We start from the raw sequence: 27,012 nt of genomic DNA, 5'->3' as shown, positions 1-27,012 counted from the left end.
CCCGTTTCCTTTCCATGTACATTCTGCAATTCTCATGAATCATCTGGATCCATCTGTAATATTACATTTAAAACACAAGTTCCATGTGTGGTAAGTTTCTGCCTCACCCTTTGGTCCTTGGCTTCCCAGGACATGGCAGGGGTAGCAGATGGCCGCCCTTGTGATGGACAAGAAGATGAATCCATCTAGCTGCTGAGTATGCTGATCTCTGAAGCCTGGGCAGATGCCTGCATGTGGATGGACTTTCTCTTAATTTCCCTTAACTTCATGGCTTGTCTATGAAAAGCTCAATTTAGAAAAAGCTGCATTTCCCCAAACCAGATTTATGCTTTAACGTGATGCAGCGAGAGCTGAGAAGTGTGCAGGCAAAGGGGCTTTTCCCGTCGCATCTCACCTTTGGCCTGGCGTGTCTTCATCTGGTTTGCGTGTCAAGCACGTGTACAGGGACTGAATGAAGACAGTGGTGGAAGGTGCTTTGATCAGTGCTTAGCGAAGAATACGTGCTCAAAAGCAGCAGTGCTTCTGTTATTAGTGCTTCTGGAGGTGGTGAATTGCCTTGCATTTCAACTAGGAAGGGATTCCAGAAAACTGCCAATATTCATAAATCCTGAGAGAACGGGTCCAAAACTCCATCCACAGTGCTGCTTGCCGTCCAGAAGCACCATCATACCGGAAGTGATCCTGCTGTGCTCTCAGCAACTCCCATCCCAACTCGAGCTCATCCTAGCTCATCCTATCTTCTGTGCCTGTGATCTGCAAATATCGATAGTTCGTGGCACTAAATTTGACTTAAATTTATTGTGTGTATCTTAGCTGCCATTTGTTCTTTCATATTTTAAGCATCTACCAGATGTCAGACCTTGGGCATTCAGTATTGAGTCAGCCACACGTGGGACCTGCCTGCCCTCAGGAAGCTGGATTGTAAAGTCCTGGCGATCCAGATCCTAGTTTTCTGTCACTCAGAGCATCTGGTGTGGAGGTGCCTTAGTTGTTACACTCACGTTACTCTGTTTGCTCCCATGTTGTGAAGCACATGGATGGACCTGGAGGGTATCATGCTTAGTGAAATAAGTCAGACAGAGGCAAATGCTGTGTGTGATCACTTACATGTGGAATCTAAAAAACAAAGCAAACTCGTGAATGTAACGAAAAAGAAATGGGCTCACGGATATAGAGAACAAACTAGTGGTTACAGGGGCAAATCAGGGCAGGGGATTAAGAGGTACAAACTATTACGTATAAAATAAGCTGCAAGGATATATTGTGCAGCACAGGGCATATAGCCAATATTTTATAATAACTATTATATATAATACAATCAATTATATGTATAATTAATTATATAACAATTGATATTAATATTATTATATATAATATCATTGATTATTATATATAATAATTATTAATATTATTTAAATGGAGAACCTTAAAATTTTTGAATCATTATGTTGTACACCTAAAACTAATGTAGTGTTGTAAATCAGCTCTATCTCAATTTAAAAAAAAACTGTGAAGGCCCCAGGGGAGCAAAGAGACTGCTGGGCTTGATGTACTTAGTGATAACGTAAGAAACTTACCATTTGGGCTCTCACCTCAACCACAGCCTTTGTCTACTGAGAAACCATAAAGTCAGCAATTAAAGAGACTGGTGTGCTAACCAGCTTGTATATCTGTATACCTATATATGCTTAAAAAGTAAACCTCTAAAGCACTCCAATATTGGGTTCTTTTATATGGATTTAAATAAGGAAGCAAAAAAAAATTTTTGTTTTTAGTTATCTATTTTACAGCTATCAGTGTATATATGTCAACCCCAATATCCCAATTCATCCCACCCCTGCTGCCCCCGCTTTCCCCCCTTGGTGTCCATACGTTTGTTCTCTTGAAACCATTTTTCACGGTGAAGGAGCAAATCCTTGCCTAACTTTTTGCCACAGTGTCTTCTGAAAAGTGAGCTAATGCTTTTCAAAGCATTAGGAATAGTGGGTTTTATCGGGATTCACTTTTTATGAGTGTATCAAATACGCTTATTGAAATTGAGATTCCTCTCTTTCTCTTTTATTTTGAAAAGCCATCCCATGGGTTGACCCCTCCGCATACATTGCTCCTCTGTCACTGACGGTTAAAGCTTTTTGAGTGATTAGTACCTTCTGAAAATACAGACTGAAGTGCAGAGATCCTTGTAGCCAAACCAGCCCATGTGTCCTCTGTTCTTGACTTGACCCCATCAGCCCCAGCAAAAACTAGAACTTGGATTTGGTGAGTGAAGAGAAAGTCATGAGGTTCTCACATGGGCAGGGAGGAAATCAACAGTGAGTCTTTGGTTAAGCAGGAAAAAATAATCTTCGTGAAGGAGACAGGATCTTGGGAGCATTTTGAATGAAGGAAGAGCTTGGTGAGCCCAGCTTCAGACGTAGGCGAGATGTGGGAGAATTCTAAGATGCGCAAAGATGATACACAGCTTGGGGGTGAGGGCAGGTCTGATGCATTCTCTTAAAGGAATGAACTGATGGACAAGAGGATGGACCCATCTGGCTGCTCAGGATCCTGATGTCTGAAGCCTGGATGGGCTCCCGGAGGAGGTGGTCCAGGGTGAAACTCGCTCAGTGTGGAGATCAGAGCTGAGAAGAGGCAGGTACCGGTGTCCAGGCTGCAGACTTCTGTTGTGATTCAGGAATACTTTTCACTACAGCTAACGTGGGGCTTGCTCTGTGTCGGCTGGTACAGAAGCCGGTTTAGGAGAGAAGATGTTTGGAACGGGGGTGGGAAACCCCAGACAGGAGCTGGCCTCTGGTTCTCGGGTGCAGTGAAGATTTCCTAAGAAGGTCGAGGAATAAAACATGAGGAGAAGGATGTGTCAGGAAGGTGAGCCTTGTAACCATATCTAACTTACGTCGACTGCCAGGCACTTTGCCCCTGCTTCCCAAGCCCAGCAGAATCACTGAGGCACGGGGGCGTGGGGCAAAGACTTAAGCCTCAGACATTCAGATTCAGTCCTTCAGTCTGTTCATCAGAAACCAGAGCTGTGTTTCAACCACAAAGATGATGGAGACCACTGGCCTTCGGGGGGGCAGGGAGAAGACCCTGGAGGCCTTCAGTCCCCTGGAGTTGAATTTCCCATGCGCCTCCCCAGAAAACTGCAGAAATGGCCAAGAAGTTCACAGAGAGGCTCTTACTAAGTGGTGATCTACATTTGTCAACAGTTCTAGAGAATCCTATAAGGGTGCACACATGATGGTCTGAAATTTGTCATTATTATAAAAAATAGTCATTTTGAGTTCTACTTCACAGAAAGATTTTGTTAGGTGATTCTCATTCACTTTTTCAACTTTTTTTTTTTTTAATATATGTCATATATCCTTGCTTTAGCAAGCTCAGTTTAAAAAAAAATAAGAAAGAAAGGGGGCCGCCCTCCCTTTGGGATTGTAAAAGAACACATTCCCAAGGAAGAGTGACAAGCCACTGTGTTCAACATGTATTTTTTTTCCCTGCCATAAAGAGTATTGGTTTTTAATATAAATCTGTAATGTAATTTCTCTTATGTTCTATGATGCTTCATAATCAACCTCATGCACTTTTCAGAAAAATTAATACTGTTCATTAACATTCATCATCATCTGTTCCCTCAGTATCAATTTGAAATTGGCGATGCCCATCATCCTGGTTTTCTCTCTCTCCCTCCCTCCCTCTCTCTCTCTCTCTCTCTCTCTCTCTCTCTCTCTCTCTGTCTCTCCCCCCCCCACCCCTGTGTCTGTCTCTCTCTCACCGAGTCTGTCTCTCCCTCTCTCTCTCTCTCTCTCCCCCCCCCCGTGTCTGTCCGTCTGTCTCTCTCTCACCGTGTCTGTCTCTCTCTCTCACCATGTCTGTCTGTCTCTCTCTCACCGAGTCTGTCTCTCTCTCTCTCTCTCCCCCCCCACCCCGTGTCTGTCTGTCTGTCTCTCGCTCACCGTGTCTGTCTCTCTCACCATGTCTGTCTGTCTGTCTCTCTCCCTCCCTCCCTCCCTCCCTCCCTCTCTCTCCTCTCTCTCTGAATTATGACCCATTCATCGTCATGGCTGGTGGGCCTCCCTGGTTCAATAAGAGGTTGGATTGGAAGGACTCAGACGTGATGCTTTGTTCTCCGGCTTCAATATTTTAATGAGCCTGCAGGCTTGGCTCCTTCGGAAGGAACAAGAGGGGATTTCTAAGTGTGTTTTTAGTGTTAGCACTTGTCGAAGGATGTTCGTTACGAAGCTCTTGTTTCAGTTTCTCCGAGAAACTCCCCATTAGGAAAGATCTTTCCGCAGCATGGCTGGGAGAAAAGAGAAAGGGGAGGAGGGCGCTGTGGTCTGTGAGCACCAAGGGGATATAGTGTGTCAGTGGTTTGGGTTCTAAAGATTTGCTTCTAAGAATTAACTGGAGCAAATACATCTCAAGGGAGGGGGGAAAAAAGGTTTGTGGGGCAAGGACAGGGACAGTAGTTGCTGTCTTCCCCAGTCGAGGACTTTTCATCTTGCAGCTGAATCAATACTCCAGCTAATTATTTCTGGTTGTTTTTTTATGGGTTTGTAAGATGTTTCTTTTGTTTGGGGTAATAAAAAAACCCATTATTTGATCAGTGACTGACTAATTATGATAAGTAATTTGAAACATTCTTGATGAAACTTGTCTGTTAATTAGCATCAACAGCAAATGGAAACTAACAGAACAACAAAGTCTTAGCGCATCCACTGCTCCCTGGAATTGCTGCCCTCTTTCTGTGGCGTGCCCAATAAACTGAGGCTGCCAGTGGTTAAAAAATAATGAGCAGATGGGAAGGTCTGACTCACCACCAAGGAAAAGTCATTGTGAAGTTACACAAAGGAGCACTGAAATATTACAAGCGAGGGGGCGGTAAAGAAATGTCAGTAGGTTGCCTTGATCCTACTGGGTAAAGTCAGGAATGTGGTTTCTTTTTTTTCTTATTTTTTTTTTTCTTTAAAGCTTAATTCCTAAATACATTCATCCCATGCTGATCTGAACTCAGATATGTTTGGTCAATAAAAGTGTGGCTCTATAAAACTGTGGTTTGGAATTCTTGATGTTCTCTGGCCATATTGTCATTATCATTAATACTGTTACTTGTTTATCAACTCAGTGGCGCTTTTTTTTTTTATGCTTTTAGATTTCTGCCTGGACAAGGACTGGTTCTATACCCACAGATAGGAGACAAATTGGATATTATTTGCCCCAAAGTGGACTCTAAAACTGTTGGCCAGTATGAATATTATAAAGTTTATATGGTGGATAAAGACCAAGCAGACAGATGCACTATTAAGAAGGAAAATACGCCTCTCCTCAACTGTGCCAGACCAGACCAAGATGTAAAATTCACTATCAAGTTCCAAGAATTCAGCCCTAACCTCTGGGGTCTAGAATTTCAGAAGAACAGAGATTATTACATTATATGTAAGTATAATTCTATTCATTTATGTTATAGAAATTAGGATAAGCTAAATAGGTTTGTATCAATTTTTGTTTCCTTAAAATTATTACTGTGGCAAACAATTGGGTGGGAATCTTTGCTGAAAAGTTTTTTAAAGAAGCCCTAGTTGAATGAGGGACCCCTGTACTAGTACTCCTCATTAACATAGATACCCAAAGAGAAAAAGCCTCCTAGAGTTTTTGTAGTATTGAAATAAGTGGATATATATGAATATATTCAGCATCTCTACTGACAAAACCATTTTTAAGAACCATTGGTGAGATTTTGATAGGTGAATCTTGTGCAATGACTTTTCTCTTCATCCATCCATTCATCCATTCATCCATCCATTCATCCATTCACTCATTCATTTAGTATTTACTCTGTGCCAGAAACTGCATAAATGCTAGGGGTTCAACAGTGAACAAGATGGTAAAGTGGTACCCATTCCTCATGGAGCTTGTAGGTTCCAAGAATGGGAGTTACAGGCAACCCACACTAGTACATGGGCGCCATTAAAACCAGGTTTGGAAGAATAAGAAAAAAACTTGGGTTTGTTCAATGAATTACTTTTTTATCTACCTATACAATAATTTGACACATGGTTTTAGGAACAGATACTGTGTATCCTTTGGGTCCTATCTGAGCTACTGTTCACTCCTGAGGCTGTGAAATCTGATGAAACACGTGCCTACTGGGTGCAGGTCACCAGCTGGCACAGAGTTAGATTGTTCCAGGCCCAGGGTCTGTCTGAGTGCAGTCTGGGTGACTAGGATAGCTGTTCACATCAGGCAAGCAATGAAATGGTTTTTCTTGGTTTCTTTGGTGGGAGTCTGCACTCACTCGTCATGATGAGCTCCAGGTCGTCAGAGGTACTGAGCTGCTGTCTGCTGGGTGTGCTCTCCCATCTCTGGGTGATCAGGTTGAAACTCTGGCTTTCTCTACCTCCTAGCTGCTCTTGAGAGTGCAAAATCAATAATTCATTGACTACTTATTAAATACTCAACAATATACACTCATTAGTAATTAAAACAAAGGTGGTCATAGCCGTCTAATCCTTGTTCTTTGCTGTGAACCTGAAATGCCACAGAGGCTGAAAACGTAGTTTTAAACCAACGTGATACACATAGAGTGGCTTAGTGAGAATAAGTAACAAAAAGAGAAAGTGGTGAATTATAGATTTTAAAGCACAATGATCATAAAATGAAAATAAAAGCATTTTGAGGGCTGGGACAAGCAGATGGGGTGGTAAAGTGTATGAAGTAAGAGGGAAATCTTTGAAAATATAAAATAGTCATTAGACAAAATAAATGGAAACCTTAAGCTTTTGGAAGTCCAACAGTGTCTTAAAAAAAGTCTTTTTAAGTAGGACTGTTTACCAGGACGTTTTTAGCATAGCATTTATAGGGACCCACCCTACTGAATTCATTAAGCAGGTTAAGACCCCTGAATAGGGTGGGGAAAAGGACGAGGGGGTGCCTGAAGATAGATGTTCCTCAGAGTGAAATACGTCTCTAAAACTGCACCTGCAGCCCTGGCTGCCGACTGGCTCTTCAGGGAGGTAAGCCACCACACCCGGAAAAGCACGTGGTAGCCCGGGATACAAGAATTGTTCTGAAAATAGAGATGAGGGTTTCAAGTTTGAATGCTGCTGGTTGGGTGGTTGTTACAGGCTGGGTGGGGAAGGGCCCAGGGCTCAGAGGGTGGCCAGGAGCTCAGGGAGACTCAGAGCACAGAGTTGAAAGACTTGCGCCACGTCACAGACATAGGAAGACACTTCAGATACTTCGGGAAACGCAGGCCCCGTTTCCCACCCATCCTCCAGCAAAGCCAATGGATGGACAGCTTTCCCTGAAAGGGAAATGAAGGATGAGAAGTACAACTCTCAAAAGAGTTGAAAAAGTTAATGCTGACTTTCCATTGCTTCTTTGAGAATCACAAGGCACCCAGACAATTAGATTTTTCAGAGTCAGTGCTTTCCACAGCCAGTGATCACTCACACATACACACAGAGTCACACTCCACTTAAAACAGTACTACACTAGGCGGCATGATGGAACACTGCCCGTAACACTGCAAATCACCACTTCAACTTTGAGAGAGTTAACAATGTTGGTATTTTTGAGTTGCTACAAAGCATATGACATGTGTTTGACTCCAAATCTTCCTGTCTAGCTAGTAAGCACCTTCATAACCAAGAGTATTAGTATGAACAGCATCGTTATTGTGTCCTGGTTTCTTTCCATAGGAGGGAAGAAGAGAAGTGATAGTTTGGGGCAGTGCTTCATAACCCCAGAGGGGAACAGTCCAAGTTGCCAATGGACTGACTTGGAATTGATGTTGTTCGGTCATTCCCTAGATGAACTGATTCCAGGAGCACTGGGCCAGGAACCCAGAGACCTGGGTTCTAGTCGTGCTGTGTGAGCTTAACGAGAAAGTCACTTCATTTCTTTGAATTTTGATTTCTTCTCTAGAAACTGCTTTTACTGTTGTTGTTGTTGTTATTCTGGCTAATGATGGAAGTCTCTAGTTCCAAACCGTTTTATGGTTAGACATACACATCCAGTATGGGATCTCTCGTCAGGGTGGCTCTTCTCCAGTTGAATGGACAGGATCTGCTGTAAACTCTTTAAAGACATTGAATTTGATTTGTAGTGTTACCAGGTTTAAAATACTGGCATCACACTTTTAAGTTCTAGAAGTCAACATTACTTTTAAACTGGGAGTGTACTTTTAAACCTACCGAGTATCCACTAAATTCCCCTAGGAAATGACACGACAAAATGACATGCATCCTCATTAGTTTTTCTCCTAGATGATTATTTGCTTTGACATGTGGCAAAATGATATATATGGGTTTTCTTAATGTTGAGAATTGACTTTTTCAGGTGACCTGTTTCAGTCATTAGACTTGGGTTTAATTTGCATAATAAAATCTCCTAATATTAAATGATCCAGAGGTGGGGAGGTTACAACCATTTGGTCTGTTTGTCATTACATCCAGATTCTTCATTGCCTTAAAAAGAAAGTAAACATTTTATATAATCTACAGTTGTTTTGATCATGTCTTTAAAAATTTTTTTAAGTTTATAAAATAACTATCTGTTCTGAAGTGGCCCATTGTCAAGGGAAGCTCTGTCTTAGAAAAACACACCAGTTAATACAAGGCAAGCATTCCTAACTGTGTTCTCAGCCTTCATACATAATTGTGTCAAAAGCTTTTCTTGTAGACACTTTCTGTGCTTGGTTTCCAGTTTCTTTTTAGAAGTGATAACCCGGAGCTGAATGAGTCAGAAATTCTGGTGTGGAGGCCCTTTGCAGTATCTGCCCTTACGAAGGTTCCATGGCTTGGTCATCCAGCCTCAGCATAAAACCTTGCAAAATACCTACAAAGAGGTTTTCATCACACTACCAAAATCATGTGAGTCAGAGATGGATGAAAATGAATGCCACTGTGTGGATACTTTTTAAGTGAACGATGGGCACAGCCCAGCTGTTGGAAAGAACACCTTATGCCCGAGGCACCTCCCAGTTCAGCTTTGTGTGGTTTTTTACATTATTTTACCTCAAATCTGTAGCCAAGACATGGATTTGTGGAATAATCTAAAAGTCATCATTTCTAATGCCTGTTCGATTAAACGTTGCTCTGAAACTACACCCTGCTGTGTTCACAGTGGTCCTTCCAAAAGCCACTCCTTGCTTTCCTTGCCTGGGAAAGTCTTCCTTGAGAAACACTGAATGAATTTGAATGAGTCACCATTTCTTAGGCCCTTCACTGGTTTCATTCTCCAAAGCAATTTTTAAAAAAAATTTTATCAGAGCATATAAAATTAGGAAACTCCTCAGTCAGCTTTGCTGTTTTTCAGACATCAACTCCACTTCTGAGCAAAAATGCAAAATAAATTAAAATGCTTGCACACAAATATAAGGAAACACTATTCTTAAAGAATCAAAACAGAAGAACAGCAGATTCCATTCCTGTATTTTTGTTGAGTGTTTGTTTTCCTTTTTTTGTTTGTTTGTGTTTTTCTTTTCTGTTTTTGATTTACTTATTTCTGGGAGTAAGTGTAGCAAGTGGCACTAAAATATACTGAATGTACTGTAAGCCCTTTCCCTAGCAAAATGGTTATGGGAGGTTTCAAATATACTTTTACATATAGATATCTTTTTTTTAATTATTTTTTTTTAATTTATTTATTTTTGGCTGCGTTGGGTCTTCATTGCTGCGCGCGGGCTTTCTCTAGTTGTGGTGAGTGGAGGCTACTCTTTGTTGCAGTGCATGGGCTTCTCATTGCGGTGGCTTCTCTTGTTGTGGAGCACGGGCTCTAGGCACGCGGTCTTCAGTAGTTGTGGTGCACGGGCTCTAGAGTACAGGCTCAGTAGTTGTGGCACACGGGCTTAGTTGCTCCGCGGCATGTGGGATCTTCCCAGCCCAGGGCTCGAACCCGTGTCCCCTGCGGTGGCAGGTGGATTCTTAACCACTGCGCCACCAAGGAAGCCCTAGATTTATTTTAGAATATATGTGTGGCCTCTGTAACGTGATTATGTGCTTTGATTAATGACTTATTTATATGATAAAGGTAGCAAAATCTACATTTCCATCACTAAACATCAGCAAGTTCAAGGTCGTGACAACATCAGCCTGTCACTTATCTGGCTTTGAGGTGGGGATTTACCTTCGATACCTTGCATACCATTGGTGAATTCAAGCATTTAAACACATTTTTATTTTTAACCTACGATGGTTGGCTTTGTAATAGAATGGTCATCAGAATCTTGGGTGTTTGGAGGATACACACACACAGCACTTAGAGCGACAGATGAACATGGTAGTTAGCTGAGAGTCCCAAGTCAAGCAGATCTGGGTTCTTGAATGTCCTTCGGCAAGTAACTTACCCAGTCTGCCTCAGTCTCCTCATCTGTCAGCTGGGGATGATGTGCATTTAGATGGGGTGATGTATGTAAAGTGCTTGCCTCCATGGCTGGCACCAAATAAGGACAACTGAGGGTCTCTTTGTGGGGAGGCGAGGTGGGGGGCTGGTGTGAGACAGCCTGTGCTCTCCTGAGAGCTGGCGGGCGGGGAAGATGGGCTCAAAAAGTGTCACTTATTTGAAATGCCGTCCACAAAATGAAATTCCAGTGATCGTCCAAGTTTCAGTAATGCTGCGTAACTTAATTATAAGATCTTCCCTCTTTTTTGTCTTTTTGGAGTGTTATAAAAGTTCTTTTGTCCTTGGGCTTTCCTTACCAAGAAACACGCATTTATGGATTTTTTTTGTTGCTGGAATTGCCCAAGCTTGTTAGTAGATCCTCCCTAAGTCTCAAAAGAGACAGACTGGGAGGAGGGTTCTACACATATAATCATCCCCCACTTACCATCTCACCAGCCTTGCCAGGGCCTTTTCTCTGTTCCTTGTTACACAAAGGAAAGGCTTATTATTATTGATCATTTCAGCAACATTCCAATGTAGTATAAATATTCTTTTAGAGAAAAACGTACATGTCAGGGTTGCCTTGTCACTGAGACAAGCTGGGACACTACATCATTTCACTAGTCTGGTAAGGAAAAGCATCATTTCTTTTTCTTTCTCTTTTTTTTTTTTTTTTTTTCAGCCGTGCCACGCAGCTTGTGGGATTTTAGTTCCCTGACCAGGGACTGAACCCGCACCCCCTGCAGTGGGAGCACGGAGTCTTAACCACTGGACCACCAGGGAAGTCCCCCGAATTTCTATTATTTTTTAACTTAACATAAAATCCTTTTCTGACCATATTGAAGGCTCTCTCCTAGAGTATATCAGTAAAGCTCCTTGTTCAATTTAATATGAATACAGCTTAAATTCTTTATACTTTAAGGAATAAAATCTCAACTTCTGCTCAGTTGCAGCTTGTGCTGAGAAGCTTCTGGCTCGCGGGTCTGATGGAGTCATGGTCATTGGGGTATTTATCCCGTATCTGTCAGGGTTTAGGAGGATTAGGCTATTGTAGATTGAGACTCTGTTCATATTCAACTGCGTCACCTAGGCAGTAGTGACAGCTTATCTCATTTAAAGCTAGACAGAGATTGCCCTGTGAGCACTGTTTCTTATTCCCAAAATAACTCATGAACGGACAAGATGACTGGTTCTTAAAGCAACGGGGAGAGACTGAAAACCTCCTATGTAAAATAAGAGCAGATGAGAAATGAAGGCGATTCCTTGGAAAAAAAGGATTATTTAGGAATTGCTCAGAGTAAAACTGCCTTTACTATTTCATAAAATACATCTTAATATCTCTAGCACCTGTATTTATAGCTTTTGCAAAGTTTACTTAGACTTGTAAATAACTGAACAGTCCTGGAGACATCTTTGTACAAGCATGAGAATGAGTTCTTTCTTAATAGCCTTTAAATATTTATCATCAAAATTTAAAGCAAAATAAAGTACTTTAAGAAATAGCCAAGAGGCATTAGACAGACATGTAAAGATTACTTGGCGAAAACTTATTTATATAGTTTTTAAGAGTCCCACGTTTGTTCCTAACCGTCTGAAATCTCAGGCTGGGTGTTTGATCACTTAGAGGGAAGTGTTACGGCCTCACACACTCTTTGAGACTGTCACTTTACAGTCTCAAAGGACAGGTGACAGAGGAATTTTTATCACTGTGAGAAAACAGAACTTGGAAAGTGTGAGTAGTTTAGTACAGTTCACACAGCCATTGAAATGTCAGGGGCAAAACTCAAACCGGATTGTCAGACCCTTAGACCAACGTCATTAGTTTATGACAGTGTCTCCTGGGTCACCAAGCATATACATGTACACAAAGCAAGAGGAAAGATGGTCTAGTCCAAAGCACACTACTTACAGAGTATGGTAAAGAGAGTACGAGTACATACACGTCACATACATAGTGACAGTCAAGAGAGCATATGTACATACATAGTGCATACGTAGCAATGCAAGGATGCTGCTCGAACTGGATATCAGACAACTCTGTGTTTGTATCAGACGTGTTGGGCCAGAGGCCCTGTCCTTTGTTGTAACGTATAACTAACTTCAGTCATGGGCCCCAAAGTTGACCTAAGAAATTCTACAGAGCAGTAGGAAAGGAGAAAGGGCCATTGGTTAATGGTGGTTGTAATAGAAATTTGTCGGGTCTCCTGAATTTTCTTTTTTCTTTTTAGAGCTACTATCAATCAATTCCATTTCGTCAATAAGACTGTGCTTTGTGTTTTATCGAGTACAGTTGACCCTTGAACAACACAGGTTTGAGCTGCTTGGGTCCACTTACATGCAGATTTTTTTCAGTAGTAAATCCTCCAGCACTGCACTGTCTGCTGTTGGTTGAATCCGTGGATATGGAATAACTGCGGGTACGGAGGGCTGACTATAAATTGTACTCGGATTTTCGACTAGGTAGGGGTTGGTGCCCCTAACCCCCATGTTGTTCAAGGGTCAAATGTACTTTGAGGCCCTCAATGGGAAGTGGCTAAATAGTAAAATTAAAAATAATAAAAATCTCTCAAATGTACAAAAGAGGTAGTAAGAAACTTCAAATTTCCTTAGCCAAGTATACAAGTGCTACAGTTTGTGTGGATGGATGGGTGGATGGGTGGATGAGTGGACAGGTGGATGGATGGAAGGAGGGAGGGAGGGATGGATGCATGGGTGGATGGGTGGATGAGTGGACAGGTGGATGGATGGAAGGAGGGAGGGAGGGATGGATGCATGGCTAGATGGGTGGATGGATGGATGAGTGGATAAGTGTATAGATGGATGGATGAGCAGATGGATGGACAGGCAGAACCTCTGTCAGGAGCGTAACTGATCACTTCACAGAGGAGCTAGGCTGTGTGTTGCTAAAAGACAGTCCTGCTTTGCAAATGGCTTTCTGCATTAGTGGAGTAACCCAGTTTCCTTGTTCCTGATGTTAAACCAGGAGATGAAGGTATTCTTTTATTGAAGCAAACATGTGGAAAATTGCTCTGGCTTCTTGGAGCATAGAACACATCCCCTGAACGGAATTAGGTTCATGTGTAGGGCAAATTCAGACAGGGCACTTTACCGGGGTTACCACTGGTCTCTAGATGGTCAAAGCAAATAACATCATGTCCATCTAAGCTATTATGCCATCAGAGTGGTGCATTTTCTCATCTACAGTGTTATGTTCTAAGCTGTCAGCAAACATTAATTCAGTCACTGGTGAAGCCCTACCACCCAGAGGTGAACTCTGCCTCAGATGGAGGTTTTCCACTTCAGTGCCGCGGTCTCCCAATTACTGGGTCATTAATATCATTGCAGGCGATTAGTGACAGCAGACTGAGCATGAGGCTTCTGGGATGTGTGCCCTCCCCACTGTGAACTTTTCACTCTGACCCTTCGCTCTCTAGACATTTCCACATCTCCACAAAGATATGTCAATGATGAAGACCGTCAAAAACTCGGGATGGGCTAGAAATTGTGTGCTAGAAATAATTCATGCAAACACATGTTTCTTCATGGCTCAGAATATTTTTATTAGATGTTATCACTATCTCTTGACCAGGAAGTCTCATATTTTTAAAAAAATCAGAATGCTTAAGTAAAGCTAATATAGACAATAGGGAATTATGTTTTATCTTTAGAACTCTGACATCATTCTTTTTTTTTTTTAACGTGAGTTTGGTCATTATATTGAAGTGGTCATCTGGCCCCCTATTTTTAAAACATGATTCTTCTTCCTTAGTAGGTTTCAGCCCATATTAAGGTTGACTCTCATGTATAAAGGTAAATTATGCTTTAACCATTGACTATCACATTCTCACAATTCATTCTGAATCATTGTGACACTAAGATTAACTCCCTGAAAGCACGCTAGATGTAAAGTTTTTTAATGAAATCTTGTTGAAAATTTTTCTTGCCTAATGAGAGGTTCTACCTGCATAAATCATCATAACTTGTAGCAATAAAATTTTAGACTCAGAAAAGGATGTTTTCCCGCAACAGAATTTATGAAAAATCAAGACATCAAGGTGTTGCAAGCAATATTTTGAGGGGAAAGAAGGTAAGCCACTCATAAATGATCTCGTGTGTTTAAGCATGCCTCTTGTAAAAAGAGGGGCCAGGTGATTTATTACCAGGCCTATTTGATCTTTCTCAGGAAAGTGTCAGAGCACCCACTGAGCCTGGAAGGTATTTCTGTCACTGACATATCCCTGCTATGTGTGCACATACTTGCACACTCACATTTACCACCTGTTCTTTTCCACTCTGGTTGTATATAGTCAGTGGCTTTTCAGGACTATCTCGTCAAAGATGACTATGACTCTTAGCATCTTCAGTGATTGTCACTACCTTAATTTTTGTATACACTTCTTAATGGTGAAGAGGTTTAATGAGTAAGCTGTGATGGAATTTCTTATGTTCTAGGGATGGTGTTTACTACCGTTCTCTCTATAGGCTGACCTCCCTCAACGTCCAAGTCTCGCATAACACGGGAGATAGGAAATATACTAACATATATTGGCACCTTTAGACTCAGTTCTTTGTATCTTTGTATCTTCCCTCTTCCCAAAAGAGTGAAGGTGGCAAAGTAATATGTCATCCAATCTTTCAGTGAATACAGAAACAAAAGCAGTTTACAAAAGTTTCAGGGTTACATTTCTCAAAACTCATTTCTAAGCTGTCAGTAGAATATCCTATCATTGCTCATGGTGAACATTTAACATTGAGGAAATAAAATTATACCATTTTATTCGAGAACATCCATTTACACGGGATACTTGGTATCTTTACTCATATTTTAATATGGGAGGATGGGCTAAATTGTGACTCTGGTTTTTTAACTCATTTTTCCAAAGCGTTCTGTCTAGTGGAGAAACTACTTAATTGTGCTGTAAAGAAGTCACTGGGGCTAAGCTAGTTGTTACCTCTTAATGCCTGACTTACTGCTTTCAAATTTCAAAACACAACCAGAATGATGTGGGTTTAGTTCAGGTGATTCATCCCATTGTTCTGGAACACCGTTTCCTTGGGTGAAAAACACACACATCCTGTAACTTCCTTTGTATTTTTCTTTTGTCAAATCGAGGCCATTTTAAGAAGAATCTATAAAACTTTTACTCTAAGATCAGGCATTCTGGGATAAACTGCCGTATGTGTTGAAATCCTGCTGAACTTTTTTTGATATTACACCAAGCAAAATAGTGAGGCCTTTGGAAAATCATGGTGGTGTATTCTCATTTCTTTGACTATAAATCCACAGAGAAAAGCATATAAAAAGGAAGAAGTTAGAAGAAGTGATTTTTTTCATCGTCCTTTCGGCACATTATACAGATGTTTTTGCTTCAGAAGTTTTTATTAATTAAAGAAAAGGGCATTTATTTTTGGCAGTCAGGGGTTGTTGTCATTTCCATGGTTAGAATTTTTCTTCTAAGTTGGTATCTTAAAGGATAACCGTGATACCCAAGGCATTGAACTACACTGAGTTCTAGAAATTGAATTCCTGTCTCTTTAGTACATTTTTTGAATGTGCATCATATATTTTGAATTTGAATTCGTGTCAGGGTGTGAAGTAGGGTAGATCTTAGCTTCCTGAGTTTTATATTCACATTAGGTAGTTATATTTTTATCAGCCTTCTGGTTTTCAACTTACATACCTCAGTTAATTTTTTGTTTTTAGACACTCAAAAATTTGTCAGCCCTGCTAGAAGAAAACAGTAACCTAGTTTATGTGTCATATTTATTTTAATGTCATGGCTTTACTTTTCACGTTTCTCACTTGGTTCTGCTTCTTTTATTTCCTAAGTTTGCCAGGTAATAGGCATCTAGTTCTTCTAGTTCTTGAGTTGAGTTTCAGGAGACTGATATGTTGAAAGGCTGCCCTAAGAAATCAGAATTAGCAGGGCCAGTGTATGATGACATGATGGACAAGAATAGTGCCAAGAAGATGATAGAGGATTTTCATAAAATGCTCTTTGTTGTGTAATCAAATAAGAGCAAATTTTGTCATGTGCAGTTTATATAAACACAAAGTTTTCATTCTTACTAAAAAATTGAACTCTCTCATTTTCCTGACCCTGTATGCTTATTATCTGTGTCTCTTTGGTGGACCTCTTTGATGAAGTTCATAAAAACTATTTGCTTTGGAGTGTCCATCAACCCCCCACCCCATCCCAGCCCCATCCCGGTAAGCCACATTTAGTATAGCGACTTCCCTGGCGGTCCAGTGGTTAAGACTCCACACTTCCAACGCAGGGGGTACGGGTTTGATCCCTGGTCGGGGAGCTAAGATCCCACGTGCCGTGTCACACAGCCAAATAAAAAAATAAACAAATAAGTAAAATAGTATAAAATGTCCTCAATAGTATATTTTGATGTTTCATTCTTTCCATGATAACCTAAGAATACTCCTTCATAGGGATGCATTTACTCTGTAGAACTTTTTTCTGCTGCCCTCATTCCTAACCTCTTTGTGCATGGGACCCATATTTCGGCACACATCCAGCAGTTAATTCTCCATCTGACTACCGAAGTGATAGACTGAAATAAAAACAGCCAAGATCCAAGGCAGCAGCTTACCCTTCCTGGTGTGCAGAGCAGTAACAACCAAATGAAGACGCATTAAAATGCGATAGGACTTCCTCTCCGTGGGCACAGTCTAAAAAACACAGCCAGAAATATTCCTGCCCTTTCAGTCTGCTTTGCCCACTGGTTCTTCTTTTTTCTACTCAGATAACCAGCACACCGTAGATAAGTTCGTGTACAAATAAATGGGAACGCCCGGATGTTGGCGTAGTAGTTTTCGGATGTGAAGGGAACTTTTAGGCATTGTGAACTCAGGGTACTTTTTGCTGAGCGATGATCTCCACCCACTTAAAATCAGGCCCTGGGGGAACAATCTAGTGATTTCAGTGCACTCACTGCATGCAGTTAGATCCCTGAAGCAAAAGCTTTTAAAAGCACGCTATAAAATGCCCATGTATCTTTATTAAACCTCTTTTCTAACTAGATATACTTTTCTAGTAATTTTTAATTTTATAAAGTCTATTTTTTCCCTGGGCCAAGGAAAAACAAAGGCCTGGCACTAAAAGCTTAGATATAACAGTGTTAGTTTTTCTATCTCTAAATGATTAAATGCAGTTTCATAGTTAGTACAGTAATACTGTGATTGTGGTGGCATTAGATGCTGCTGCTAGAGAGACGCAAAGGAAAGCTAAGTAGAATGAGGTTAACCGTTTGTTTTTACTTTATCCAAGTTAAAAATTCCCAATACATTCAAATCAACAATAAGAATAATTGCAAAACCGTCTCCTGAAATGGAGGTAGATTTTGTTCCCAAGCATTAGCAATTTCTTGTTGTATTTCAAAGTCAGCCACTAAGGCTTTTAAAGCTTCTTGGTGACTGGCTGTTGCAGCAGAAATCAGAATATTAATCTTGAGGCTTTATTGCAGAATTCGCTGCCAGTAAAGAGGCGCCATGAGGACAGAAGACTTTGAGCTGCGCCATTTCTCAAGGTGGTGAGGTGGGCAGGCAGCTCTAGCGTTAGGCCCACGCTCTCTACTCTCCATGTTAAGCAGATCGTGGGGAAGAGACATTAATTTTTACTAGGAGATCAAATATAAAGTAAGTTGAAGTTACTCTGAGTTATTTTATAATTGAACTTACTATGAAGTTGACCTTCTGAAGTTTCTGTTGGTGCTCACATCTTGAAACAGGGTTTTCCGAAATCAAGTTATCTGTAGTGAGGTGGATGGACCTAGAGCCTGTCATACAGAGTGAAGTAAGTCAGAAAGAGAAAAAAAAAATACCGTACGCTAACACATATATATGGAATCTAAAAAAAAAAGGTTCTGATGAACCTAGGGGCAGGACAGGAATAAAGACGCAGACGTAGAGAATGGACTTGAGGACATGGGGAGGGGGAGGGGTAAGCTGGGATGAAGTGAGAGAGTGGCATGGACACATATACACTGCCAAACGTAAAATAGATAGCTAGTGGGAAGCAGCCTCATGGCACAGGGAGATCAGCTGGGTGCTCTGTGACCACCTAGAGGGGTGGGATGGGTAGGGTGGGAGAGAGGCACAAGAGGGAGGAGATATGGGGATGTATGTATATGTATAGCTGATAAACTTTGTTATACAGCAGAAACTAACACACCATTGTAAAGCAATTATACTCCAAGAAAGATGTTTAAAAAAAGCAAAAACAAAAACCAGGCTTTTCCCTGACTGCTTACATCATACCTAACTTGGGGCAAAAATCTTTCCTGGCGGAGCATCTAACCATATTTTTTGGGGGTGGGGGGGCTGCACCACTCGGCTTTCGGGGATCTTAGTTCCCCAGCCAGGGATCGAACCCCAGGCCCCAGCAGTGAGAGCGCCGAGTCCTAACCACTGGACCGCCAGGGGATTTCCTCTGAATTTTAAAGTTTAGCCCCCCTTTAAGCAGCCAAGTATTGGGAATGCTGTTTTGTTGTTAGGAATGAATTTTTCAGTATCTTCCAGTAGCCTTTGCACCTTCCAAGCTGACTTAAAGGGGAAAGATGCAGAGCCCAGAATGCAGCAGAAGAGCCCTCCTCACTCCCAAAGTTCTGCCTCTTGGCCTGCCCTCCCCCTTCTCCCCTCATCCTCCCCCATCCCAGCAGTGGCCTCGGCCTCCAAGAACTCAGCAAAGGCAGCATTTTCAGGTGCCTTCTGTGCACCTCCAGGGCTTGAGGGGTTTTTTCCTCCCCCAGGCATAAAAAAAGTTTCCACTGTGAAAGATGCAAAGCCGTTTCATCTCACACTACCCAGTTTTCTTCCTACCATGTATAGTTTGTGGATGTTAGATTATAGATTGCAGTTGAATTTGAATGCTTTTGGAGTTCTTTACATTTGGGAGTTCTTCAGATATCACTTTGAGTAAACAAAAGGGAGCTCTCCACGAAGGCATTGGCATTCAGAAAAGGCACTGACCTACGCATTAAAATCAAAAGAAAACGCCACTCAGATTATGTGCACCTCTTGCACTTCCAGACTGACAAAGCAGAAGTCATCTGTAGTTTCTGCCTCTGCAGATGCAGTTCTGAATTCTGTTTACCAGGGACTGTTCTCTGCCATGCCTTGTCTGTCCTTTCTCATATTCCTTTATTTTTTTCTTTTAGACCTGAACCTTTTACCTTTTTATCTCAAGGTTAAAATAAATATTCAGTAAATCTATATTCCTCCCCACACACACCTTTTTTCTTTCTGGGTACCACCCTTCAGATCTTATTTTTATCATTTGTTAACTTAGTGTTAAACTTTTAGCAAGAAAAACTTAGGCATTGAACTTTGCATTGGGGTGCATTTATGTGTATATTAATTAGAAAACATGGAGATTCCACTTGAATTAAGTAAACTTAAACCTTTGAAATTGTCAGCCGAATAAAGACATCCGCTTTCCACTGTTTCTTTCTATATAAAAGCATATCCTACATCTTGAGAAAGATCAGATGAGAAAACTGTGAATAAGTGAAGATCATAGCACTGCTCTGAAATTGGCCAGAAAGAGTGCCTGCTTGTAGATATCCATACTGTTCTAAGCCTTTAGGAGGAAAGGATACTTTGAAATTTAGGTACATGTTTGGAAGAAACAAAAGGGAAAGAAGATGGAGAAAATGGGGGGGAAAAAAGATTTTTTTTAAGAGTCGCAGAAGCATGCAGAGTTAGTTCTTAGGTATTTGTTCTAATTTATCTGCCACACATTTTCTCAACAATCTACAAGAGGATACTATCTACTTTTCACCCTAAAAAACAAAAAACTGATGGCAACTTTTGCCCAGTTTCCCAGGAGAAACTCTGTGTCAGCAATAGAAGAAGAGTGAGATATGATTGTGAGGCTGGACTTTAAGGAAACACTCAGATAAGCAAAGAGATATTTTTGCACACAAGAGGCAGCGATTATTATTAAGGAAAACAGAGAAAGTAAAAGTCGCTAACTTGAGAACACAAAGACAAGTCAATCCTGGCCTTGTTTTCCAGCCAAGATAATTACCCACAGCATGCATATTTCCATGCATGCTTGTCCAACTTGTCTGCTGCCCCACCATTTGGAAAACAAACAGCCCATTAAAAGAATGTCTTTGGATGAATTTTTTTCAGGAAATCTGTCCCTTTTTCAGTGCTTTTAAAAGTATAGAGTTAGTTGACAAAACTTTGATAATTAAAGTAGAGAAGGATTTACCTGGCAGAATTGTTTATGAAACATTTACGTTCCCTGCCCCTTGAACTGTGGAGGAATGAAAACGTCTCACTCCCCACCTCCTTTTCTCTTCTGGAACTTGACCTGTAATTTAAATCCTGTCCCTCAGCAAGGTACCTGGCAGCCTATCTTTTTACAGCTTTAGTTACAGCGCTCTTCAGAGAACTCACCATCCTAAAGAGATAGAACAATGGGTTGAAACAGAGTAGGGCATAGGCTGTTGGTAAAAAACAGACACCGAAAATGGTCAAATGTTCTGTCTTTCCTCCTCCTTCTCGCGGTGGGAAGGGCATCAAGCTGGTGGACCTGAACCAAGTCCTCACCTTAGGTCCTGAGCCGTCCCAGGCCCCTCAGAGAGCAGTGGGCACCTGTGAGTCCCTCTGTGCATTCAGAGTTCTTCTGCACCAGGGAGCTCGGTTGAAGAGTTTGACCAAGGTCGATGGTGGTGGTAATAACACATCCGTTCTTTCGGGTCGAGTACAAAATGATGGAGGAAAACTCCAGAATTGGAAGACTTGCATTCTAGTACAACCTTTTAAGCTCAAGCAAAGCTGAGGAAAGAAAAGGGGCGTGGGAGTCTCCTCTCCAAGTGTTTATAGAAGTTGGATGCTTGACAAACAGGGAGCATCAAGGTAATTGTTCTTGAGGCAGGAAATCTATAGTAGAGGAAGCAGGTGCTGTGTGATGATTACCACGTTTTGAAATTACCGTATTTACTATTCTGCTTTTAGGAGGTTAACTCCAAAATAGTCAGGTTTTTGGAAGATGCTGTCCCTTTTATCTGTAGAATCAGACAAAATCCGTTAATTATAAAGGGAGGAGAAGGCACTTAAGTACATTGGAAACCAGAGGTCATATGTGCGGCAGTGTGGACGATATCCATCTTTCTTTATTTCTTTATTTTTTTCGTTTTGCCTTTCAGCATCCCATACTTTAAGAAAACTTGTGACTAAGGGTGAATTCTTATTTTCCAAATTGTTTTCAGACATTTCATGTTCATGTAAACTTGGCTTATTGATTTCCTGATTTTTTCTTTATTTTTTTGTTTTGTCCATTTTATTTTTAATCAGCTACATCAAATGGGTCTTTGGAGGGCCTGGATAACCAGGAGGGAGGGGTGTGCCAGACAAGAGCCATGAAGATCCTCATGAAAGTTGGACAAGGTAAAGACCGTCTGCTGCTTCACGGAGCCACTGATCTGGTCGAGCCCCCAGCTAGTATGGCGCCAGCGTTGCCCACACGTGCCTTCACTCACTCTGCAGTTTAGTTTCCAAAGTAAACTTTTCTCTGCACCTTGAGCCACTGACAGATTTCCTCAAGTTGTTGCAACCCACTTCTTTTACTGGAGATACTTCTAAAAGTTGAGGTCAGCCAGGTACAATGTCTATTGCCATGTCTGTATCTACAGATATATTTTTCCTTCTTAAAAGCAAAACACCTCTTTGGTTCACCATTAAAATATCCAGAATACAAACTAAGCTTCTGCCATTTTGCCCATTTCTGCATCTTGACTACAGAAGACTTGTGTTCACTGAGCCTTTTCACACAGAGATGACCTCTTGTGCAGAAAGAAATATTCTTCTAATTAGAAATTGGGATAGTAGTCAGTCAACTCACTCAGTTAAATTAAAATGTCATCTGCAGTGCTCTGCCTGCCAAATGCAAGAATCCCTACGGTTTCCACAGATGGCCTCACCATCTAAACCTCTGAAATAACTAGTAGAACCGTTTTGTTTTCAAAGGAAAATTATATTCTTGCATCTCACAGTACTTTGCATAAAGAATCTTATGTTCATTTCTATTTGTGCCTCTTGAGATATAGATCCAGCTCCTAAAGCTAGAGCCCATCAGATGTCTGTGCTGTAAGTAATCGCTTGTTTTTCATATAGATGCGAGTTCCGCTGGGTCAACCAGGCATAATGATCCAACAAGACGGCCAGAACTTGAAGCTGGTACAAATGGAAGAAGTTCAACAACCAGTCCTTTTGTCAAACCAAATCCAGGTATAGCAGCGTGACCCATGTGTGCCTAGGTCTGTGTGTTCCACACTGCTCGTATCACAGCAGGTAGAACAGAGTCCAAGTACTTCTGCACCAGGAGGATGAACTTGTAGCTCCCGCAGTCAGTAATCTTTGCTCTCGGTCAGTTGTTGTCAATTACTCAACCAGAATAAAATAATTAATTCCCACAGAAGTCTTACATTCAAAAGAGTAGAATTCATCATAATTGGCTGTAAGTGCCAATTATTAGCACTGCTCTTTCAGATCAAAGCTGTTTTCATTGGCTGACACTTTATCGTGCTGTTTGCAAACCTAGCTTCAAGCCAGTGTTAATGTATATATAACTGTACCAGTGCTTCATCTAGTTATATCTAATCCACAGAGAGCCTGATTGATCCTCTTCTACATTCAAGATGGTAACATCTTAAAATGTTGCGTAATGCCACATTTTTCAGGTGGTTTCGTCAAAAATTTTTTTTCACATTTTCAGTGTAGAATAAAATATTAAACGGATTCCTGGCAGAGGTTTAGAATACTGGATAAAATTGACTGCCGTTTAACTTCGGTTTTTTAGCGGTCTTTGAACAAATAGCTATGTGTTTGTTACCACGGGAATGAATTTTTTATATGGTGGTCGCTGAGCAGACGTCAGCAGTTCCGTATTAGGGATCCGCATGCCTAGTTGGTAGTCGTGCGAATTTAGCATCTGTAGCAATATTCCATCTCTTTCCAAGCTTCGAAGAGGAAAGTTGTTATTTCTAACTTTCAATGACAAGATGTGTCAAATTCTTATGACAAACTGATAAATGGATAATATAATGATGCCAGGCAATTTTTTAGTGCTTAACATTTGGGTTGGCAGTCTGTTCCGTGTGAGAGTTTTCTGCTGCCTTCCAAATATATTTTAAGTGTAAATCAAATAATACAAACGAGTTACGGGTTGAACGTTTTCCCAGGCCCCATCCCTCTTTGCAGGCTCTCCAGCCAGCCGTCGGCAGGGCTTGTCTTTAAAGGCAGGCGGTTTGGATATTCCCATGAAGCCACGGTAGCCAGAAAGGGCACGAGAACAGCATGGCCTGGGCGGCAGATGCTGACCTGGAGAATCGGCCACTTCCCTTCTTCCTCCTGGTGGTGGCCGCAGGCTGGCTGACCTGGGTTAAGGCGTGGGGCAAGATCAAGGGCTGGCTGTCGCAACCTGTCCACGCAGCTGATGGATGATGATGTATAGAAGGGAAGCAATGAGGTCTGGGAGCAGCATCAAAGTCCCACCTGGAGTTCCATCTCCCCGATGGCTGGCTTCTGCCGTTTGCATTTAGCTATTTTTTAAAATTGAAGTATAACTGACTTACAATGCCGTGTTAGTTTCAGGTGTACGGCACACTGATTCAGTTTTATATATATACATATATATATATATATTCGGTTATGTATAGATATTCAGTTATATATACACACATATATTCTTTTTCCGATTCTTTTCCCTTATAAGTTATTACAAAATATTGAGTAGAGTTCCCGGTGCTCTACAGTAGGTGCTTGTTGGTTATCTCTTTTATATATAGTAGTGTGTATCTGTTAATTCCCAGCCTCCTAAATCTATCCCTGCATTTAGCTATTGAACGAGGCGCTTGGTTTGCCAGTCTAGCTGCCAGGGAAGTCTCTGGCCAGCCAGCAGCCGGCCAGCCCCGGCGAGAGCGGTGACTCTTCCGGCTGCTCTTTCCCACCCCCTGCAGGTTCCAGCACAGACGGCAACAGCGCCGGACATTCTGGGAACAATATCCTCGGTTCCGAAGTGGCCTTATTCGCAGGGATTGCTTCAGGGTGCATCATCTTCATCGTCATCATCATCACGCTGGTGGTCCTGTTGCTCAAGTACCGGAGACGGCACCGCAAGCACTCGCCGCAGCACACGGCCACGCTGTCGCTCAGCACGCTGGCCACGCCCAAGCGCGGCGGCAACAACAACGGCTCGGAGCCCAGCGACATCATCATCCCGCTGAGGACTGCGGACAGTGTCTTCTGCCCTCACTACGAGAAGGTCAGCGGGGACTACGGGCATCCCGTGTACATAGTCCAGGAGATGCCGCCGCAGAGCCCGGCGAACATTTACTACAAGGTCTGAGCCTCGGCGGTGCCTTCGCTTTCCCGGAGGAAACTTACTGTCCCGCTGCCGCCCGCGGAGGGTCCGAGGCCCCCTGTGTCTGCGACGGACTGGCGCACAGCGGGGAGAGGGGACACTCCTTCTCGGGAGAGCCCTGTGGAGTCGGACAGCTTACTAGTCTGTAGCGTTTCGGCCGCGGTGACAAAGGATGCGCCCCGGCAGCTGGAAGACTCGCGTGGAAGATGCGTGTGGGGACCGCGCGCGCCCCGCCCCTCTCCTCTTCCGGGTACCACGGGCGTTCGGGCCTCCGCAGGAGCCGAGGGGAGACAGAGCGGTCGGTGGGCGGGAGCATCCCGGGCAGGTGTCCCAGGGCCCCCAGGCTGCTGGGCCTGGAAAGGCCGTCCTCCGCCTCGGGCGTGGCCCTTCCCCCCCGAGCTGCACCCCGGACTTGTCTTGTCGCACAGACTCTGGCCGTGTGAGGCTCTCGGAGAGCGCTAGCTTTTAGTCCTCACTGTTGCACACACTCCTGTCATCCAGGGCGCTGCAGGCCTTCACATGAGATTTCTTCTCACGCCACACTCCGTATCACTAATGAGACATTAATAACGTTTGGCGTCTCCTGCTTCATCTGTTTGCAGCAGCTACCGCCGAATGGGCGATACAAGGATAGAAATTTTGTTTGCTAATAAGGAGCCTTCCAGTCAGATACTAGGCTGTCAGCCCGGGAAGGTGAGGAGTTCACGGGAGGGAAGGCCGGGGGAAAGGCCGTCTGCAAAGGCAGTTCAGCTCTGCCACCTCTGAAGCAGAGTTGGGAGGGAAAACTCCAATTAGATAGCACAGCACTTTGGTTTTGCTAAGATTTTAAGAGGCAAGTAGGAGACACAACGACACACACGGTAGATTAGGGTGCATTTGAAGGAATTCACTCTTATCAAAGAGCAATGCACAGGAAAAAAAGAAATAGTCCCTCTACGCTGGGTGGAACAAAGGGGCATTGTTGGTAGAGGGCCAGGCTTGGAGGGACGGATGGACACCGGCAGGACTCTCGTGGTACTGGCAATAGGATGTACAGCGGTGAAGCTGTAGGAAAGTCGTCGGTCTGCTTTGGGTAATGTTTAAGGCAGACTCAGCTGCTATACTTATCACATTTTATTCAACACAGGGAGAGCATTTAGGAGATTAGCAGAGAGCCAAATCTGACCTAGAAGTTTAAAAGCCAAAGGTCACACAGGCTGTAATTCCATCATCATCGACGTTATTAAGGCATTCTCATATATAAAAGGTAGGTCAGACTCCCCGGCCCCCCCAATGCCCCTTCCCCGCCACTCCCCTCCCCACTGCGCCTTAGGACACTTTGGTTTATGGCGGTGCTGTCCTGGCCGCGAGGGCCAAGGGGTAGGTACTGAGCGAGGCCACAGCTCGGGGCCCTGTATCAAGGTGAGGCACACATGGCAAACCTCTTAGAGTCCCGAGGACCGAAATAAATTATGATGTCGAGGGGGAGAAGGAAGGTAGGATGTATTTATAATAGATATATAGAACACAAGGGATATAAAGTGAAAGATTTTTACTAATATATACTTTAAGATTGCACACGATCCACACCAGAAGATGGGAAATTCATTTGTGGCGATTAAGTGGTCCCAATGCTCCGTGCTTTAAAAAAAAAAAATTGGACAGCTACTTCTGGGAAAAACAACATCACTCCAAAAATAACAATAATGGGAGCAAACACAAAAATAACCCAGTCCTCTGAAGGCATCTTGCGTCACCGTAGATTAGGAAATGCAAGCCCCAAATACCAGGAAATCGGTGTTACTGCATCGTTTTCGACAATGACAAGACGTGCCGGCATTTATTTTCTGTGCTGTGTTTTCCCTTTGCCCTGTGAGCTGAAGTGTTCGCTAGAATCCACCGGGTCACATCGAGGGGGTTTCAGCTGAAAGTTCAGCCTGACCCCCTTCCTTCCTCTCTCCCCCTCCCCTCTCCCCCTCCCTTCTGGGAAAAGAAGTGAGTAAACAGGAAACCTACTTTTTATGTGCTATGCAAAATAGACATCTTTTAACATAGTCCTGTTACTATGGTAACACTTTGCTTTCTGAATTGGGAGAAAAGAATAAACGTAGCAACAGCATTTTAAGGTTCTCAAACCTCCAGTGAATACCTGCAAAAATGAGTTGTCACAGAAATTCTTCTCTATTTCCTGAACCTGAAAATGATGTTGGTCCAAAGTGCGTGTGTGTATGCGTGAGTGGGTGTGTGGTATACATGTGTATATATATGTATAATA

General features: G+C 42.5%; 1 protein-coding gene across 2 annotated transcripts in view; it reads left to right on the top strand.

Annotated features, from left to right (window-relative positions):
- The window catches only part of EFNB2 (ephrin B2), a 44,435-nt gene extending 17,963 nt beyond the window's left edge, over nucleotides 1–26,472 (top strand). The window contains exons 2-5 of one of the 2 annotated variants that reach the window (XM_030856776.2): nucleotides 5,144–5,427; nucleotides 21,692–21,784; nucleotides 22,511–22,624; nucleotides 24,355–26,472. In XM_030856776.2, the coding sequence (XP_030712636.1) occupies nucleotides 5,144–5,427; nucleotides 21,692–21,784; nucleotides 22,511–22,624; nucleotides 24,355–24,743 (880 nt within the window). In that variant the 3' untranslated portion in view covers nucleotides 24,744–26,472. The remainder of the gene's footprint in view (nucleotides 1–5,143; nucleotides 5,428–21,691; nucleotides 21,785–22,510; nucleotides 22,625–24,354) is intronic. The other variant, XM_060288058.1, reaches the window with a different exon arrangement.
- Nucleotides 26,473–27,012: the final 540 nt, after the last annotated feature.

The sequence above is a fragment of the Globicephala melas genome, chromosome 18, assembly GCF_963455315.2.
Source record: "Globicephala melas chromosome 18, mGloMel1.2, whole genome shotgun sequence".
Classification (NCBI taxonomy): Eukaryota; Metazoa; Chordata; class Mammalia; order Artiodactyla; family Delphinidae; genus Globicephala; species Globicephala melas.
Note: the sequence above shows the minus strand (reverse complement) of the source record. Positions and strands in the feature narration are given on the sequence as shown.